The 18,123-nt window shown below is 36.3% G+C and overlaps 2 protein-coding genes and 1 long non-coding RNA gene across 5 annotated transcripts in view; 1 reads left to right on the top strand and 2 right to left on the bottom strand.

Annotated features, from left to right (window-relative positions):
* LOC108085498 (uncharacterized) overlaps positions 1-2,539 on the bottom strand; it is a 26,299-nt gene extending 23,760 nt beyond the window's left edge. Inside the window, exon 1 of the mRNA XM_017182119.3 lies at positions 2,248-2,539. The gene's annotated coding sequence lies outside the window, so the exon portion shown is untranslated. The remainder of the gene's footprint in view (positions 1-2,247) is intronic.
* The window catches only part of LOC108085505 (organic solute transporter alpha-like protein), a 27,469-nt gene extending 9,346 nt beyond the window's left edge, over positions 1-18,123 (top strand). Inside the window, exons 1-4 of one of the 3 annotated variants that reach the window (XM_017182128.3) lie at positions 10,602-10,686; positions 16,394-16,693; positions 17,108-17,842; positions 17,908-18,123. In XM_017182128.3, coding sequence (XP_017037617.1) covers positions 16,570-16,693; positions 17,108-17,842; positions 17,908-18,035 — 987 coding nt within the window. In that variant the 5' untranslated portion in view covers positions 10,602-10,686; positions 16,394-16,569 and the 3' untranslated portion in view covers positions 18,036-18,123. Of the gene's footprint in view, positions 1-10,601; positions 10,730-16,393; positions 16,694-17,107; positions 17,843-17,907 lie in introns of those variants that run through there. The other 2 variants (XM_017182127.3, XM_070285149.1) reach the window with 2 other exon arrangements.
* LOC138928597 (uncharacterized) lies at positions 5,336-8,021 on the bottom strand. The gene is made up of 3 exons (XR_011445000.1): positions 7,755-8,021; positions 7,504-7,685; positions 5,336-7,447 (listed from the first exon to the last, which is right to left on the bottom strand). It is a non-coding gene; the product is annotated as an uncharacterized lncRNA (long non-coding RNA).

The following is an 18,123-nucleotide window of genomic DNA, read 5'->3' as shown; positions in this document are numbered from 1 at the left end:
GAGGCGTGGCATTCGTTGGGCTGCTCCACTAATGAGCCTATTGTTTGGCAGATAAAACGTGGCCAAGTTCGGAGGGGGGTTTGGGTCAGAGGAACAGGAAATAGCTGTTGTTGCTGCTGCTGCCCAATGTTGTTGGCATTAGGAAAGGGTTCAGCCCCTCGGGGGCTGCAAAAGTTTTTGGAGGCGTGGAGTGTACGTGGGACGATTGAGGAGTAACCAGGCATTTGAATGAATTTAGAATTAGTCAGGGTATTGAGCTGTGTCTTGGTCATAAACTAAAGAACTGCACACTTTTCTAGGAATTAAATTCTATTTTTATTTTCTTGGAGTCTTTGCCTTAGGATACCACCCACTTGTGATATTCTTTGGATCGTCTTTGGGTACTTTTTGTTAATTTATTAATTTATTAATTAGCAATTTATTTACTCAAATAAATCTATAAAATTACAAGAAATCTACCTATAACATAACTTTCTCGTAAGTAAAATTAACTATACATTTTCTACTACTTACTTATTATGCTTTCTCTTTACATTCAAACTGTTAATCTCCATATTTACTATATTTTTCTATTCCCTAAATATTCATCTAAGGTTTACTTTCCGTTTTGTTTTTCCAACTCATAAATGCAGTTAATTGTTTTCGCTTTAAATTAATATTAGTTTTCTATAAAGTTTGCCCAACAGCTGGCAAAACACTTTTGGCCTGCCTTCCCCTCATGTCCATTCCACTTGGTCCACTCTTTTGCTCGTCTTTCGCTTATCCCATTCTCTTTCTCCCTCCTACAGACGTCTTTCCTTTAAAATGAAAATGAAACTGAAATTGTAATTAAATTTTTGCCAATTCGTTTAATTGAGTTTTAAGCCGCAACTTTTGAATGCCCAAAATTGAAAGTCGTCTCCAACCACTCGGCCATCTTTTTGGCTAGCCAACTGCTTAAATATATATATATATAAATATATATTTTTTGCCTGAGGTTGGCTCTTATTATATATTTTTTGTGTATATTTTACGAGCGCTCTCCTTGTGACTGTTTGCGCTGTAATTAAGTGCGTCTAATTTGTGTTAAGCGCTGTGCCACTTGAGCATCGCTTTTATTTTTCTTCTTCTGAAATTCTGCTTTCCTTTTCCCTTTACATATATATTTTTTTTTCGAACCCAACGTGGCTCCTGTGTATGCTTAACCTAAGCCCAGACGTTCCACAAACTCTGAGTAGGTGGAAAATTCGAACGACTAATTTTTTGGGTGGGCGGAAAACAGTCTGTAACAGGGCTTTAAAGGTTGTCTGAGTACAAACTGCCGCTAAATGGCCACAGCCCTCGGGAGTTTCGTTCGTGAGCTTCTCAAATATATATATTTTGTTTTGCTTTTTTTGTTTTGTCAAGCAACACAGACGAAATAAAACATTTTTGAGTGATTTCAGTGGCTGTGTGTCTGGTGTGCTTCGAAGATTTTTGAACGTGAATCAAGGGTTGGATTCCGTGAAAGCAATCATATCGGCATTTAAATGAAACAAGTATTTGATATAATAAATAAATAAAATAAAAATGTCAAGAGAGCAGTGTACTGGAAATTGGTAAGAGGCTGAAGGGGATGTTGTTGAAGTACTAAATAGGAATTGAAAAATATATTGAAGCTTTGATTATTTTTGTAGATTTTATTAGAGGATTTTTAAGACTATTATTTCTGCATTTAAGGAATATATATATTTAAAAGTATATTGAAATATAAACAGTATTAGTTTTGCAAAGGTAAAACAAGTTGTGAAACTTCAAAGATCGTAAATATTATATTAAAAAATAAAAACTGCTAGAAATGTTCAACAAACAGGACTTTGTCAGTAATTTAACAATTTTTCCACCAAGAATAAAAAATCCATAAAATTATGATCAACGATTTGCAAACAAAATTTGCTTTTAATTTATGGTATAAGTATTTAAGGTATATTTGCCATTCGAAAAATGTTTTAATTTTTCTTTAACGATCTTTTTAGGTACTCTTAAACATATATAAAAACTGCCTTAAGCTCACACAAATTTTTTGTTTACCTTTAAAGCCACCATCTGTTTGATTTTATCTCAATGTTTCGCATTAAAACTTTTTTCTTTGTTGCTGCCATCATTAAATTAAACCTTTCGTAATTAGCCTTTTTTGTTAGCCAATTTTTTGTTGTTGTTGCTGCCTTATTCCCTTTAATCCCTAACTGTCTGTATTAATTACAGTTCTTAAGTACACTTTGCTCTTACCTTATGCCTTGGCTTTTAATTTATTAATTCATCAATTATAAAGTTTGTTTGCCTTTCACACTTTTCACTTGGAAAAACACCTTTCCGTTTGCTAGCACTTTTTTTTCTTTACTCCTCAGGTTTTACTGGCACACAAATAATTATATTCTCTATTTGTTTATTCGCACACTTTGCCGGCAATTTTCGTGTCTTCCTGGGAGTGTTATTTTCCTGCGTTTGTTATTATTGTTTTTGGTTTTGTTGCCTTTGGTTTTTAGCCACGTTAGCAGCTATCGCATCGGGCTGCTATCGTTACGCGTCCGGAACGGTAACTGTCGAGGTTTTATCAGTGCGTTGCGTTTATAAGGAAAACCCGAGCGGAGCTTTTCCGCCAAAGCTTTTCCGTAGTGAGCGAAGGAAAATGCCAAAGAGAGAGGCAGATTTCGACCAGTTTCATATGAGTTTCGACCAAGAGTCCTTTCCCTCGGCGTGTCTCTTGGTTTGCTGTCAATTGTTTTAAGTGCAATATATCGAAGCCAAAGGCAAACACAAACACTTCACATTCTTGCCAGTTTGAGGTTCTTGTCTCAGGGAAAGGAAATTCCAGGAAGAGGCAAAGGTGCAAGAAAAACTGCATGCAAATCATTTTCCGCTCATAAATTATGCTGCTGAGAAGAGCAAACAGTAGCAGGAAAAGTGGGGGAAAAGCTGGAAAAACTGCAGTAGCCAGAAGCAGCCAAGCAAATCAACTTCAATTTATCTCGACGTGAGTTTTGGTTTTTTGGCTGTTCTGGATTGGTAGCTGCGATGGCCGAGCGTTTGAGCCGCGATAGGAATTTTATACCCTTGTGGATGAGGGTTTCGATTTTTCTACAGGAGAAAAGTTATATAAAAAATAGTATGTTGAGTTTGGTTTTACACAGAGAGTTTAAATTGAGAAGTTAAATTATTTTTTTAATATTTTTTAGTTTTAAATAATTAATAATTTGATGGCGAAGGAGAATCTCTGACTTTTTGGCAGCAGATGCACTCAGAAAGACATAAAATATAATGATACTTGAAATCGATATTTTATATATAAATTTTATGGGAAAATAAACTTAAAAAAAACAATAACTATTCCAAAGAGCTCAAATTTTAGACCAAAAAGCTGCCATTAATAGCTTATTATTTCTTTTTTTGGTTTTATTTTAATTATTATCAATTTTAATAATTGTAAAATAAGTAATAATGATCTAACCCTTTATAAAATATTTTAAAATTCTAATTTTTAGGGTTATTCAAATTTTAAAAATATCATAACTTAGTCAAAAAAGCTTTAATTTCAATTTGGAAAGATGTTCTGTACTAATTTTTACTAGATTATAAAAATCTGCATTCTTAAATTAACATTTAAAAAATTAAAAATTTTGGCAAATTTTTGAAAATTGTAACCCCTTATGAAATTTCGAATAATTGGATAAAATTTTTTTTTCTGCCCCACATGGCTAGATCGATCCGGCTGTTGATATTGATCAAGAATATATATGGTTTATAGGGTCGGAAATAAATATTTCACTGACAAAATATTAAAATACCCTGCCAGGGTATGAATATATTGTAATAAAATATTTAGTAAAACCTAACTTACTACTCAACACTTTTAGCTTTATTTTTGCTTTTATTAAATAGAAAAGTTCAGTTCATTTCAAATATAACAAATTACATAAGTGGCATTTCAGTGTGCCTTCGAAGCGGAAACGGAAATGAACGGCAGTCGCAATGGCCACTGCAAAAAGTAAACCGACATGATGGAAGGAGGCCAGCGTGTTTTGCCACTGGCAATATCGCTTCGTTTTGGCCTCGCTACCGATGTTCTTACTTCCCTTCGTCTTGTCTGTCCAACTATGCCTGTGTCATATGCAAATTCCAATTCAGGGAAAACAAGCAAAAACAAAAAGAAATAGCTTAAAAAACAAGAGGAACCGTGAATATAAGGTATCGATTAGTTAATATCAAACTAGCTGACAGGCTGACAAGGACCTCAAGGCGGCATTGAACTTGTCTAGCCGAGAGGAGGAAAGGGCGACTGTTTCCGGCCAATTCCCCCACCCCCTGCCTCCGGCCACACCAACACTTGCACAATAACCTTTGCATGATTTAATTATTTGTAGCATACTTTTGTGCGCCGGCCAAAAACTTAACACCTGAATGCACAGCAGCGGGGGGGTCGGGGTCGGTCGAGTGGTGCAAAAAGTTTTGCCACTTTTGCATTCAGTGCGGTGCAGAGAGCCCCCCAAAAAGTTGTTGCTAAAGGGGACCGACCGACCGACCGACGGACAGACTGGCCGACCTCTGCGGTTTTTGGGGGGTTTACGAGGGCTATGGAATCCCGAATCCGGTCTCTCCTATGCGAGCACTGAATGTCTCAATTCATTTTACGCCACACTGCGCCTCAAGTGGAGCGCACCATGCAAAAAAGGGCTGCCAATGCGGGTTTCGGGCCATGGGTTTCTATCGGTGGGTATGCTTGAGGATAAAAAAGATTTGATGTATTTCTAAGAAGGTAATCATATTTTTGCAAGTCCTGAAAATAAGTCTAAAAGTCTTTAGTTAATATATTATATATATAAAATATATATTATAAATATAACTGAATTGGAACCTCCTCAACAACAAATACTTTGTAACCTCTTCATAAATAAGGAAGATAACTTTTAAAATCCACTTCATACAAATAATTTTGCAAAATTTGCATTGATTACCAGGTATCTCACAGTCGCATCACACAACCCTATTATCCTTCTTGATCTGAATGGGTTTAGGGTCCTCCGTTTGGGACAAAAAATATAAAACAAAGCACAAATTCTTGCCATTAAGGGATGGCGGTGTAAAAGTGCAAGCAGCGCAGAAAAGGACTTTGGCATCATTACAATTTGTTGATTTGCTTCGTTAAACAGCAAACAACACTGGCGAAAAGCAACGGGATGAAGGCGCCGACTGGAATTGAAACAACAGCGACAGTTGAATGAATTAGAGGTTTACGCCGATGGTTAAAGACTTCGGCGGCGGCGTAGAGGTCAAAATGACTCGGCGGCGGCGGCGGAGTAGCCAGAAAGAATCGGCGGCGGCGGCGTACAGATTTTTTTCAAATTAAATAAAATTAGTATTATTGTATTATATCAGTTTATAACGCCTTTATTAACAATAACAATAAAATGAACATAAGTGAGTAAATTAATTGGGTAAATGAAATGAAAATAAATAAAAATTAAGTAACAAATAAAAATAAACATAAAAATAGCAGTCTTTTTCCTTGACTTGAATAAGTTTCATTCATAATTCACATAATTAATGTTCAGTTTTCAATTCAGTTCATTTTTATCTCTTCAATTTGTAAATTTAAGTTAAACTTTCTTTGCAAGTGTCGTAATTGTCATGTATAAAAATTACTTTATTTACGTTGTGAGGACTGAGCTGCGACCGTTTCTGCGTAATTGTAAGACCAGCAATAGAAAAAACTCGCTCACTTGGAGTGCTCGTTGCAGGAATACACAACACTTTTTGTGCCAGCATCGAAAGTAAGGGCATTGCAGGTGCCTTTTCCTTCCAAAATGTCAATACGTCTTGACATGAAGATAAGCTTAGGAGTAGATGGCATTCAGCTTCCAAATTGTTATCTTTGGTATTGGTCGAATGCCGTTGAGCAAGCTTTAAGATTTTGCTTGCAGAATGAGACTCTTGCTGCTGATCGCTATCTTGTTCAACATCTCCAATCAGCTCTTTAAACATTTTTAACAAAAAATCGTTTCTTTTTAAACTTTGTTTCTCGCAATACTCCAACACACAATCAAGTGAGTTGAATCGCGGATCTAATAGGGATGCGCAGACTAGTATATCCGATATCGGGAACCTTGAATCAAATCTATTTTTTATATGGCTTTTCATGAGAGTCAAAGCAAGCGGCTCATTGTTCTCAGGTTCTTCCAATATTGAGACGATTTCAGTTCTTATCACTAACGCAAGACTTATTGATGGATACAAATCTCCAGACAAAACGGTAACTGCATCTTTAAATTTTTTTAAGAAGTCGCATAATTTATATAAAAGCTGTGCTTCATTTTCTAATAATATTAAATGAGTCTTATTGCTGCTTGTGAGCAACTTATTTAATGCGGCTCTTTGGCACCCAAGACTGTCTAACATTGTTAACACGCTGTGCCACCTTGTTGGGACCGAGTTCTTAAGTGAAACATTTCTCTTGTCCACCAAACTACTTTGTAAGTCATTAGGGTTGTTAATATTCTTGTAAGTTTGCAAGGGAACATCATCTAACGGGCCAAAATCATCATCGTAGTCGACCCATTCATTATCTTCGGATGCCAGCAGTTCTTCTAAATTGTCGATATTTGACAAAACTTCCTTTTGAAGTTCGTCAGCTTGACATCTCAAAACATGTGTCTTGAATCGTAAGGCACTCACAATATTTTTGCACTTCACAATCAAATTTTTAATTTCCGGCTCTGAATTGTAACCATCAACATTTAGCAAATTATGTAGTCCATGTCCAAGGCAGAAGTGGTTTTTTATACACCCCAAATTAATAGCTTTTTTGATATTGCTGCCTTGGTCGGTTACGACATAATTAGATCCCATTTGCAAATTATACATTTGAGTAACTTCTTCCACCTCTGTTAAAATGTTACTTGCCGTGTGCGATTTTGACAAATATTTTGTTTCCAGCGTTAAATGCTTCATCTCAAAATTCGCTGACAGAAAATGGAAGGTGAACGTTATATAACTTCTTCTTCTATAGTTATCTGTCCACAAGTCGAAAGTTAAGGCAAAATGTTTTTGTCCAGATACTATCCGTGTAACTGCTCGTAAAATGCATTCATACACATCGTCTAGTGCAGTTGTTGACAGCGTTTTGTAGTGTGGAATGTCAGCATCAGTTGCCACAACTCTATATTTTTTTAAAAAGTCTTTAAGTCCACTGTGACAAATTATATGAAATGGTAGCAAATCTCTAGCCATCCACAAAGCTAGCTCTCGTCCCAGCGCCCACTTACTATCTTTTGGAGATATAATTGGCGTCGATTTTTTGAAAAAATTTGATATTGATCCACGTGTAGCCAATGAAGTACTCGGACTGTCGATATCTCGAATGTTGTGTTCATTTTTGAGGTGTCGACTTAAATTCCCTGTGGAACAGTTCGTGGAATACGACTGAATTTTAGCACTGAAACAATTTACAAAATCTTACTTGAATCTTAAAAAAAGGAACTTAATTATTACCATGAAAAGATTGTTCTTTCGTCGTCTTTTTTCTGAACATCCAAACATAATCGGCAGAACACCTTGTCCACTTCAATGCAGTTGTTCTCTAATTGCAATGCGCCGAAAAACTCCCACACTTTGCTCTTTCGATTTGAGTAATGGTTGTGTTTAATTGAGTACATACTCAATGGCTGATCCATCTATTTGTTTAGAGAATATTTAATTAATACATATGTTCCTAACACTAGTAATAGTATTTTAAAACTTACTTTGCATATTTACGCACAAAAAACACAGCTTTAGAAAGTAAACCACACCAAATAGCTGTTCTAGAGATGGGACATAGGGAGATGGGAGATGAGACAATCCTAACGATTAATCGATTATTTATATCGAGTATTTGGCCATTTGTATGATTTATTTATTTTTGTTTTTAAGTTATATTAAGAATAATATCACCGAAGGCCGCGCCGGTGCTACGCCGGTGCCGCACCAGCGGCGCGCCGCGGCGCGCCGTTTTTTTCATAATTCGGCGGCGGCGCGTCAAATAAGGCAAAAATCGGCGGCGGCGGCGGCGTGGCGGGGCGGCGTATAGGTCTAGAATGAATCAGGACGAAATAAAGGACCCAAGAAATGAACGCTAAGTCAGCCCTGGGCAAGGCGCCCAAGCCACGTCCTTTTCTCCTTTGCTGCCTCGTATTCAAATGGCGGCTGCATTGTTGCTTATTCGGAGAGAAGCGAAAGCGCGAAAAAATGAGCAAAATAAGAAAACATAAAAACACCAAAGGCGGCGAATAAACAGTGGCGAGAAAATGAAAACAGACAGTGGAAAACCACCGGCAAGGCGCTGAATTTGCGACGCTGCCTTCAAAGGCAGCATCACACCCTCGGGCCACCGACAACATTTTTATCTTTTCTTTGCTTTTTTTCTTTTTTCAAAAAGCAAGAGGAGGTGGCTTAGCCGCTGGCCTCCGTTTCAAAAGAGGCTGGATTCAAAGGAGACTTGGCTTGAAGATTGCAGCCGAGCTTGTAGGTGAAAATAAGGACAAGCAATCATCACTGTCAGAAGCAAATAAGGAGATTTTCTGGGGGTTTCTTAAGAAACTCATAAAGATTTGGGATATTAGCATATTAAGTCTTGTTCAGTGCAGTTTTTGTTTGCTTTCTGACTTATAATTTCTTGAAATATAAATGAAAAATTGTAAATAAATAAAACATGGTACATTTTCAAGTTTAAAAATCAAGAATATATTGTAAATTGTTTGAATATTGATAATTAAATTTTATTCTTTCTTTTTTACCTTCCTTCAAAAGACTCTCTCTTAAGTGAATGCAACAATTATTACTCTTTGTTTACTGCCATAACTTTCAACTTGCAACACTAAACCAGTTGGCAAACTTTGCTTCCTTTCGGTTTTCTCTGCATTTTTCTCTTTTTTTTCATTCTTTTCCTTGCCCTTTAATATTCCCCTCTCTAATTGGCCTTATCACTGCTGACCCTCTTTACACAATTAGATTTATTTGCAAATTATAAGTTGAATTGCAGGGCGGATGGGTGAAGGGAAAAATGTCTGCCGTCATAATTTCTTTTTATGACCGCACCGCCGCTGCTTATGCAATAAAAACCTACCAACTTGGCAGACATAATTTATTGCATAATTTTTGGGTTGAATAATTAGCATTTAATTTTAAATTGCTTACGGAGAAGATAGCAAAACCACCAAAAACCCCAAAAAAAGAAAAAAAGGTTCATTGAGCCGCTCATTAAATTAGTGAGCGGATGTGCCTTAGATTTACGTTTTTTGATATGTTTTGGGTCTCTTTTCTAAAGTCCACTGAACAAAATGGTGTTTTTAATGAGTTTTAATTTGAATATCAAATTACATGTGGAAATTTGGTGTCTGATTAGCTTAATTGCATCTAAAGTTAGGCCCTTGGGGGCTTTGAAATAAAAAGTTGATTGATGAGCACTTGGAAACTACCCTGAGTGCCGCTTTACTCCCTGACTTATAGTCTCTGGGGAAATTGTATTGGCGATTGCGAGAGGTAAATTATACCCCGTTTAGACATGTTAATTGGTTTTTGGTTGTGGAATCCATAAGTTCTGGGTTTTACAATAAACTGAGGGTAGTTGTTTAGAGAATTGAATAGGCTTTTAGCCTAAGTGCCAGGGCTAAATAGTGGTGAAAATTGGGTTGGTCAAGCCGGAAGGCAGGATTGTAATTTTCTCAATTGCACTGTGGGTGAAGAGGGGATTCAAATGCTTAAAAATAAATATATATGTGGGATTTATAAGTGCTTAGATTATTATATTTAAAGAAAGAAATTGTGTTGAAGGTATTTTCAGGTAATTGTTCAAGTTTTTAAGGATTTAAAGATCGTTTAATAATATTTGCATTTATAAAAAAGGTGAAGTATATTAATTCTTAGAAATATATAAATATCTCTCTTTATTTTTGGACTAAACCTTGATTCAAAATGTAAAATAATACTTTAAAAATATTAAGATTTCATTTTAAAAGTTTCTTTAGTCTTATAAAACTAAGCTTAGCTATATAGAACCATAAATGGTTTATTTTCCTTCAATTAAATTATTAAATTATTATTTTTTATTGATAATTTAATTATAGAAAAATATAATATAAATGGTTTTCTTCTCCCAAAACATAATAAGTTATTATAACACATAAATTCCTTCGATTTACAGATCCCACATTAATTTATAATATTTTCTTAGTAATTTTTAAACTATTTTACCACTGTGTTAGCAGGACAAGACCACATGTATCTAAGTGTCATTGCAATTGGCCATAGCAAACATTTTTGATCAGCAAATACCAACAAACCGACTTCCGCAAAGACCAAGCTAAATGAAAAACTTTTCCCGGCGATGGCGCTTGAAATCGACAAATGACGATTAGCACATCGCATCGTCAGCTGGTTTTTGCTATTGCTACTGCTATTTTCTGTTTGGGCCAACACAAACACACACACACATACAAATACCTATAGCAGACCTATAGCCATATAGCCCGAGATGGGGGCATTCATGTTCGTGATCGGCATGGGCACTACAATATTTTGAGTTTCGGTTTTAGTTGTTGAACGGAGCGCGAACGAATAAGACACTCGCGGCTGAAAAAAGTGCACAAAATATTGAGAAAATTACGAAAAACTCAGAGAAAAATAACAAGAGAAAGAGTGAGGGAGAGAGAGAGTGAAAAGTGTAAAAACCCAGAGAAAAGTGCGAAAATAAATTAAGCTATTCAAAAGCAATGCCTAGGCCTTACCCCATTGATTTCGACCCTTTAATGTGTACAACTCGTGATCGAACCTTTTGCATTATACAATAACCATTCAATATGTATGAGTGACAGTGTGAACATCTAATGAATAATTACACTTTTTCATTTGTTGATGGCAAAGCAATCAAAATGAATTAAATAAATGAAATGCATATGACTTTAATTGAAATGATTACAGGCTATGCAGTCAAGTGCAAGGCCAAGGCCAAGGAAATGAGTGTTTCTGTTTGGAGTTTATACAAATGATTTAAACGAAACTTTTTAAGAAACGATAAGCACAACAAATTTATTTAGTGTACTTTCCAGTGATTAAAAACACATATAGATCTCGCTTGACTGATTGATAAATATTGAAGTAACCTCAGGCTGAGCTTATCTAACTCTTATTTGACATGTTTGTTTACAGTTCATCGGTTATTAACTCAATCCAAATGGACTTTAAACTGTCTTTCAAAGGCTTACATTGTTTTGTTTCAGTTCATCTACAAAATATGTGATAATTGAGAGTTGAACCTTGATATCGTACAGAGAAATTAATTAAACTTTTATCTAGTTAGCTGGCATACCAAAAATGTCTTGTTTTGTTGCTTGTCCTGACACATTGTCTAATGAATTGCTTGCTATCTTGAGCGTAGGAAATTCTTTGAATCTGCACAGCTCACCCTGGGAATTTCACAGATGGAAAATTATTTTCAATGTCCTGAGACCAGAAAATTAAATTACATTTTGCGGTCTGAGCTCTGATTTTGCACTCGATTTTTGCATTTGTTTAATTTTATTTTTCTATTTTTGGTTTCTGCAAGCATTTTCCGCTTTTACTCAATATGTTTGTATTGCGTAAGGTCGGGTCTTTTGGCCAAGATATTTAAATTTTGTTAACCGCAAAAAGCTCGGAAATAACTTGGCAGACGTATTTATCGAAGAGTCAGGGCCGTTCGAACGATGACTGGCCAGCTGCTATGACAAAGTCTGTCCCAAAAAAAACCTCAACCAAAAATATGAATGAAAGAAAATAAGAAAAAACAAAGTACCAACAACATTTAACATTGTTTCCACATAAAATAAAAAATGTGCCAACAGCAAAATGCACAACTTGGTTCACTTTTGGCCAATGTTTACATTTCATTTCGGCAAGTCTTTGTGGCAATTTCAGTGGGAAAGGAGTTGAAATGAATTAATTTTTTTGACTGAGTAATTGTGAGTCAGCAAAAATATAAAGAAATTATAAAACTTAAAGAGAAATACTCTGCTTTAAAAATATTTTAAAATTTTCTTTAGTTTAAACTTTTCTCTAAATAATTGAAATAAGTTTCGTGAGATTTAAATACCTTCAACCTGTTACTTAAAATTCTGCTCCAGATTTCCTCACAGCACATTTCAAATGTTCTTAATAATTTGAAGTTATTTGCATTTGTTTTCTTTTCTGTATATTTTTTTTTAACGTGCTAAACCCATTTGCGAGCTGTTAAAAAATCAAGCTCAAACAGCTTGAATATGCTTCATGCTTAGTTATATATAATATTTATGACGCTTATTTTCGCGGTTTATTTTACGCACCTTAGAATGTGCTAAATACATAAAACAAATCCGCGAATTTGCTGCTAATTACTGGAAAGAAATGTAAATTAATTATGAATGTGCTCCCTTTTTTTGCTGCGCTATCTGATGAAATCGGATCGACGAATGGTGAATTTGTGATCTCTGGCTCTTCTCGGTGATAAGACATGTTCCAGTACGGGTTTTACTTCGGAAGTACACTAGAGTCGGAGACTTAATTGAGGTCAGAGACTTCGCGAGGGGACTTTGACACGTTTTTGGAGCAGAGATCTGAAGGTCGCTAAGAGATGTGGAATCATGTTTATAGTACATACCTTTTACAGGCACTTGCAACATACGACATTACTGTGCAAAAATATATGTATATGAAACTGGTTTGGGAATAAACAATAACAAAGAGCTTACATAATGCAATGCAATGAGGCAAGCTACTCGTGAAATTTGCTTTAGTATGGCCGGTCGGTAGTCGGTCTGTTAGCTGTCTATGCTTTCGAAAACCTGTTTTTTATTTGGGAGTCCACCTCCGTCGCTTTGAATTTAAAAATACTGAAAACTGGCCAAGCTCTCTTCAGTCGCCAAAGGCATCAGTCACGTGCTCGTCTTCTCCGGACTCGTTGCGAACCTTTAAGTTGGTTTTTAGTTTCAGCCAACGATTTTTCTATGCTCTTTCGTTGGCCCGCCGACAAAAGCGTAATTTGTTGAGTAATTTTATAATGATTTTTGCCATAATTGCAAATAATACATAGTTAAAATAAGTGGATAGAAACGAAGCGAGGCAGGTGAAGTAAAACTAAAATAATGGGTTTTGAGGAAAAATGAAGAATTGTGAAGTAAAGCATAACAAATAAACTTTGTATTGACCTAATTTAAAAGTAAACAAGAAAGGAAGCTAACTTCGGCACGCCGAAGTTTGTATACCCTTGCAGATTGGTTTTCATATTTATATCATAAATTATAATGCCGAAAACATACACTAAACAGAGTTTCATAACATTTTACCTATACTTATTATGTTTACAGTTTGAAAGTTACAGTTATACATTCCCAGCTTTACATTTTTTCTACATCTACGGATCGCTTCTATGGCAGCTATATGATATAGTCGTCCGATTTTCATAAAATTTATATTTAAGCTCATGTCTCAAATTAGATTTAAAATTTTTTTCTAATATTTTAACTTGTTTTTTAAATTTTAAAAATTTTTTTAGAATTTAAAAAATTTTTTTAAATATTTTAACTGCCAAATTTGAATTTGAATTTAACTGTCAAATTTGAATTTAACGACGATCAGTTTCAGTGTGCCCAGGTGCAGTTGTAAAATAACACCTAAATTTGGATTCAAAAGGTTTGAGTCTCCGCTTACTTCCGCCGGCTCCGAAATGGTTTGAAACTTGGACTTTTTATAACAGTTTATACCAGTTTTCAGTTGCTTGCTGCTGATTTCTGTTCGCCTGTTACCCCAATTTGGGAAACGGGCAATTTGCATGGAAATGTTCGGAAATTTGGATTGGCTGCTGTAGGGATGTTATTGTAAAAAGGTTGTTGTTGCCATAAGCTGTTGTTGTCGGCAACAAATAGGTATAAATGCATAAAATGAAATATAACAGTTTATGCCAATTATTATTTTTGCCCAAATGTTTTTATAACAGTTTATACCAGTTTTCAGTTGCTTGCTGCTGGTTTCTGTTCGCCTGTTACCCCAGTTTGGAAAGCGGCCAAATCGAATGAAAAAATTTGCTCACTTGCATCAGTGATGCTCATCTCCATCAGTGATGCTCACTTCCATCAGTGATGCTCACTTCCATCAGTGATGATCACTTCCATCAGTGATGCTCACTTCCATCAGTGATGCTCACTTCCATCAGTGATGCTCACTTCCATCAGTGATGCTCACTTCCATCAGTGATGCTCACTTCCATCAGTGATGCTCACTTCCATCAGTGATGCTCACTTCCATCAGTGATGCTCACTTCCATCAGTGATGCCACTTCCATCAGTGATGCTCACTTCCATCAGTGATGCTCATCTAGCTATATTGCAATATTGGGAGGCTATAAAATCGGGCTTAATGGCAGTGATGCTCATCTGGCTATATTGCAATATTGGGAGGCTATAAAGTCAGACTTTGCATCAGTGATGCTCATGTAGCTATTTTGCAATATTGGGAGGCAATATATCAGGCGTAATAGCAGTGATGCCCATCTAGCTATATTTCTTTATTGGGACAAAATAGATAGATGAGCATCACTGATGCAAAGTCAGATTCAGAGTGCCCAAGTGCATTTAAGCAACATTTTAGCCAAAAAATGTACAATATGGTCACATCTGGTTTGAGTCTTCGCTTACTCCAAGATCAATGGTTCGAAACTTGGACTTTTTATAACAGTTTATATCAGTTTTCAGTTGCTTGCTGCTGGTTTCTGTTTGCCTGTTACCCCAATTTGGGAAACGGGCAATTTGCATGGAAAATTTCAGAAATTTGTATGGACTGCTGCAGGGATGTTGTTGTAAAGGGGTTGTTGTTGCCATCAAGCTGTTGTTGTCGGCAACAAATAGGTATAAATCCATAAAATGAAATTCAACAGTTTATACCAATTATTATATTTGCCCAAAAGTTTTTATAACAGTTTATACCAGTTTTCAGTTGCTTGCTGCTGGTTTCTGTTTGCCTGTTACCCCAGTCTGGAAAGCGGCCAAATTGAATGAAAAATTTTGCTCACTTGCATCTGTGATGCTCATTAGCATTATTAAAAAATTAAAGCATACTTTTGGGGTTTTCTATTAAAAGCGTGGCATCTTTTAGGCGGAAGTTCAGATTACAGTTTGATAAGCACTGGTCCAAGTGAGATTCAACTTTTACAGTTTGACAAGCACTTTTCGGATAATATAAAATGGCCATATCTAAAAAATTGTGCAAAAATGTTGAAAAACAGCTAAGTTATAATTTTTTTTCTAAAAATTTATCGATAATTTGTATGGGAGCTATATGATATAGTCGTCCGATCCGGCCCGTTCCGACATATATAGCAGTGAGAGTATATAGAAGACTATATGCAAAGTTTTATTCAGATAGCTTTAAAACTGAGGGACTAGTTTGCGTAGAAACGGACAGACGGACAGACGGACGGACAGACGGACAGACGGACGGACAGACGGACAGACGGACATGGCTAGATCGACTCGGCTGTTGATGCAGATCAAGAATATATATACTTTATAGGGTCGGAAAGGTCTCCTTCACTGCGTTGCAAACTTCTGACTGAAATTATAATACCCTGCAAGGGTATAAAAATACAAGGTATTTTATGGAAAAATTTAATAAAGTTAATACCAATTTTACTATATTTTTCTGTATGCAAGACTTGGCCGAAAATATTGCAGAAATTATTACAATTTTTACTAGCTATTCTAGATTACTTCTTCTATTTAGTGGAATTTAAATTTAGTAATAATTTATTAATCAGAGCATTCAATCTCCATTATAAAATAAGACTTCTTCTTATCTCTTATTGTGTTTTGTTTTTTGTATAAATTATTCATTCCCCTCCAGATCAGTGACTGTCTGTGTCAGTGTCTCACAGTTGTTCATTTGAATATTGCCTACGAACTACAAATTATGTGCAGATCATTGGGCATACTTTTTTTTTATTGGTTTGATTGGGTTTGCTGTCACGTGAGTGTTTGGATACTGATATAAAAATCAAGTGAAACGCCTGGCTCTTTTCAGTTGGCTTTGAAACTTCCAAGGTTGATTATCTCTGGGGTGAAGATGCCTTGAAAGATGTCTCATCAAAGTCTTCTTTCTCCAGTAATTAGTTAACGGATCCCCTGTGGTCGTGCTTCGGGATATAATTTAACACATTGTCTAGACATTTGGTTAGCATGAATTAAGTCAATTTAAAACTCTCATTGAAGATAGTCAAGTGCATTGCCCTTATTAGAAATTGATATACTTTTTTTTTAACTGAAAAAGAAGAAAAAGCAACCCACTTCTGGCACTTTCACCTGGCTCTGTAAACAAAGTCTCTATCTATTTTAACCCACAGCAAACTTCAAGATACATTTATGAGTGCTAATAAACTGCAAAGTCTGTTAACTGACACAGTGTGAACAATGATAAAGATGTGAAGTGAAAAATAGCGTAATAGCGGAGGAAACCAGGAAGTATTGCACCCACTTGCCACCAGTTTGAATTTATCACCTTAAGTATAAAGAACGCATTATGAATGCCAACGAGGACTATTTATCCATGGATACAACAGAGGAGATATCAAGGGTCCTGGATCTGAAGAAGAACAACACAATGAACCTACGGACACACCCATCAGTGGCCGAGTATTATGAAAGTGAGTTTACTGAAAAGGTTAATAATGGTTCTTAAACTTTTTATGATCTTTAAACATATTTGTAATATACAAATTTGTAACTAGCTAACTGTAGGCTTAACCTTTTTGAACATTTCACAACGAAGGTAAACTTACTTATGAAAACAGATGGTTAGCTAAAGTATTAACACCTCTATATTAACTAGCACACCTTATTCTAGAGACTTTTGAAGAGTTTTTATGATAAGCAAACGAGATACATATTCAGTTTAATGCCACATTTTTATTGTATTTATTTTTAACCAATTTATATCCTAGTTTATTAACCAATTTAAAACCTAGTTACAAAGTTTAAAATATATATTAACTTCATCAAAGATTTTCCAACCTCGCTTCCCACTAATGATATTTCTTTTCCCAACTCTTCCCCCTCAGACATGACTGCCTTCCTCAGTTTGGCCATTTTTGTGGCCAGCCTGCTGACCATCCTCAACATCGCCATCTTTTCGACGACAGTTTCCCGGCTGCGGCGTCACCTGAACAAGCCGCTACTTTGGCCTTCAATTATAATGGTGTCGCTGTATCCCATTATCTCGGTGGCCGCTCTGGTGACCATTCTGGTGCCCTACTCCTGGTTCATCTGCCACACGGTCATGCACGTGATGTTCATGGTGGGCGGACCTGTGTTCCGCACTCTGCTCTTCCGCTACGTGATCTCCGAGCAGAATTACGTGAAGGAGACCAGCATGGAGGCTGTGCAGCTGAACACGCCGCCCTGCTGCTGCTGCTGTGTGTGCCTGCCGATGGTGATTCCCACCAAGGCGAAGTTGTGCATCTCGCGGTACATGGTCTGGCAGATGCCCTTCTGGCAGGGCTCCATTATGATGGTGATGAATATCCTGTACTATCGAGACATTCAGCTCTACCGGCAGGTCATGTACTTCTTTATACCATTCATCATTTGTTCGATTGTCTTGGGTGCGTGGTCGCTGCAGATCACCGTAAGGATGATCACCAAGTTGAGGGGGGATTATCAGCTGCGCAAGAAGATGTTCTGCCTCCAGCTGGTGGTGATGCTGTGCAAGCTGCAGTACCTGGTTCTGTACGATCAGCTGGACGCGATCAAGATGGGCGGCGAGTATCCCATTAATCACACGGTTTACAAGCAAAGTGAGTGGTGTATCTTAAAGAGACAGTATTATTATATATTTATGGGTGTTTATACTTTAATTTAGCTATCATCAACATTCTGATTCTGGTGGAAATGGTCTTGGTGTCCATGATGGTTCAAAGTGCCTACCGCACACCGATTCAGGTTCAAGTCGATGAGGTCAACAAGGAGAAGGAAATCACTCGCATCTGAGTGGCCTGACGATGAGTGTTGGTAGCAAAGAATTGTGATAAATTTAATAAAGAAAATTTAGTTAAATTTATAAAGAAATGTGTTAACT

Source organism: Drosophila kikkawai, chromosome 3L (genome assembly GCF_030179895.1).
Source record: "Drosophila kikkawai strain 14028-0561.14 chromosome 3L, DkikHiC1v2, whole genome shotgun sequence".
NCBI classification, from domain to species: domain Eukaryota; kingdom Metazoa; phylum Arthropoda; class Insecta; order Diptera; family Drosophilidae; genus Drosophila; species Drosophila kikkawai.
The sequence above is the reverse complement of the archived record's forward strand: the minus strand, read 5'-3'. Positions and strand labels throughout refer to the sequence as shown.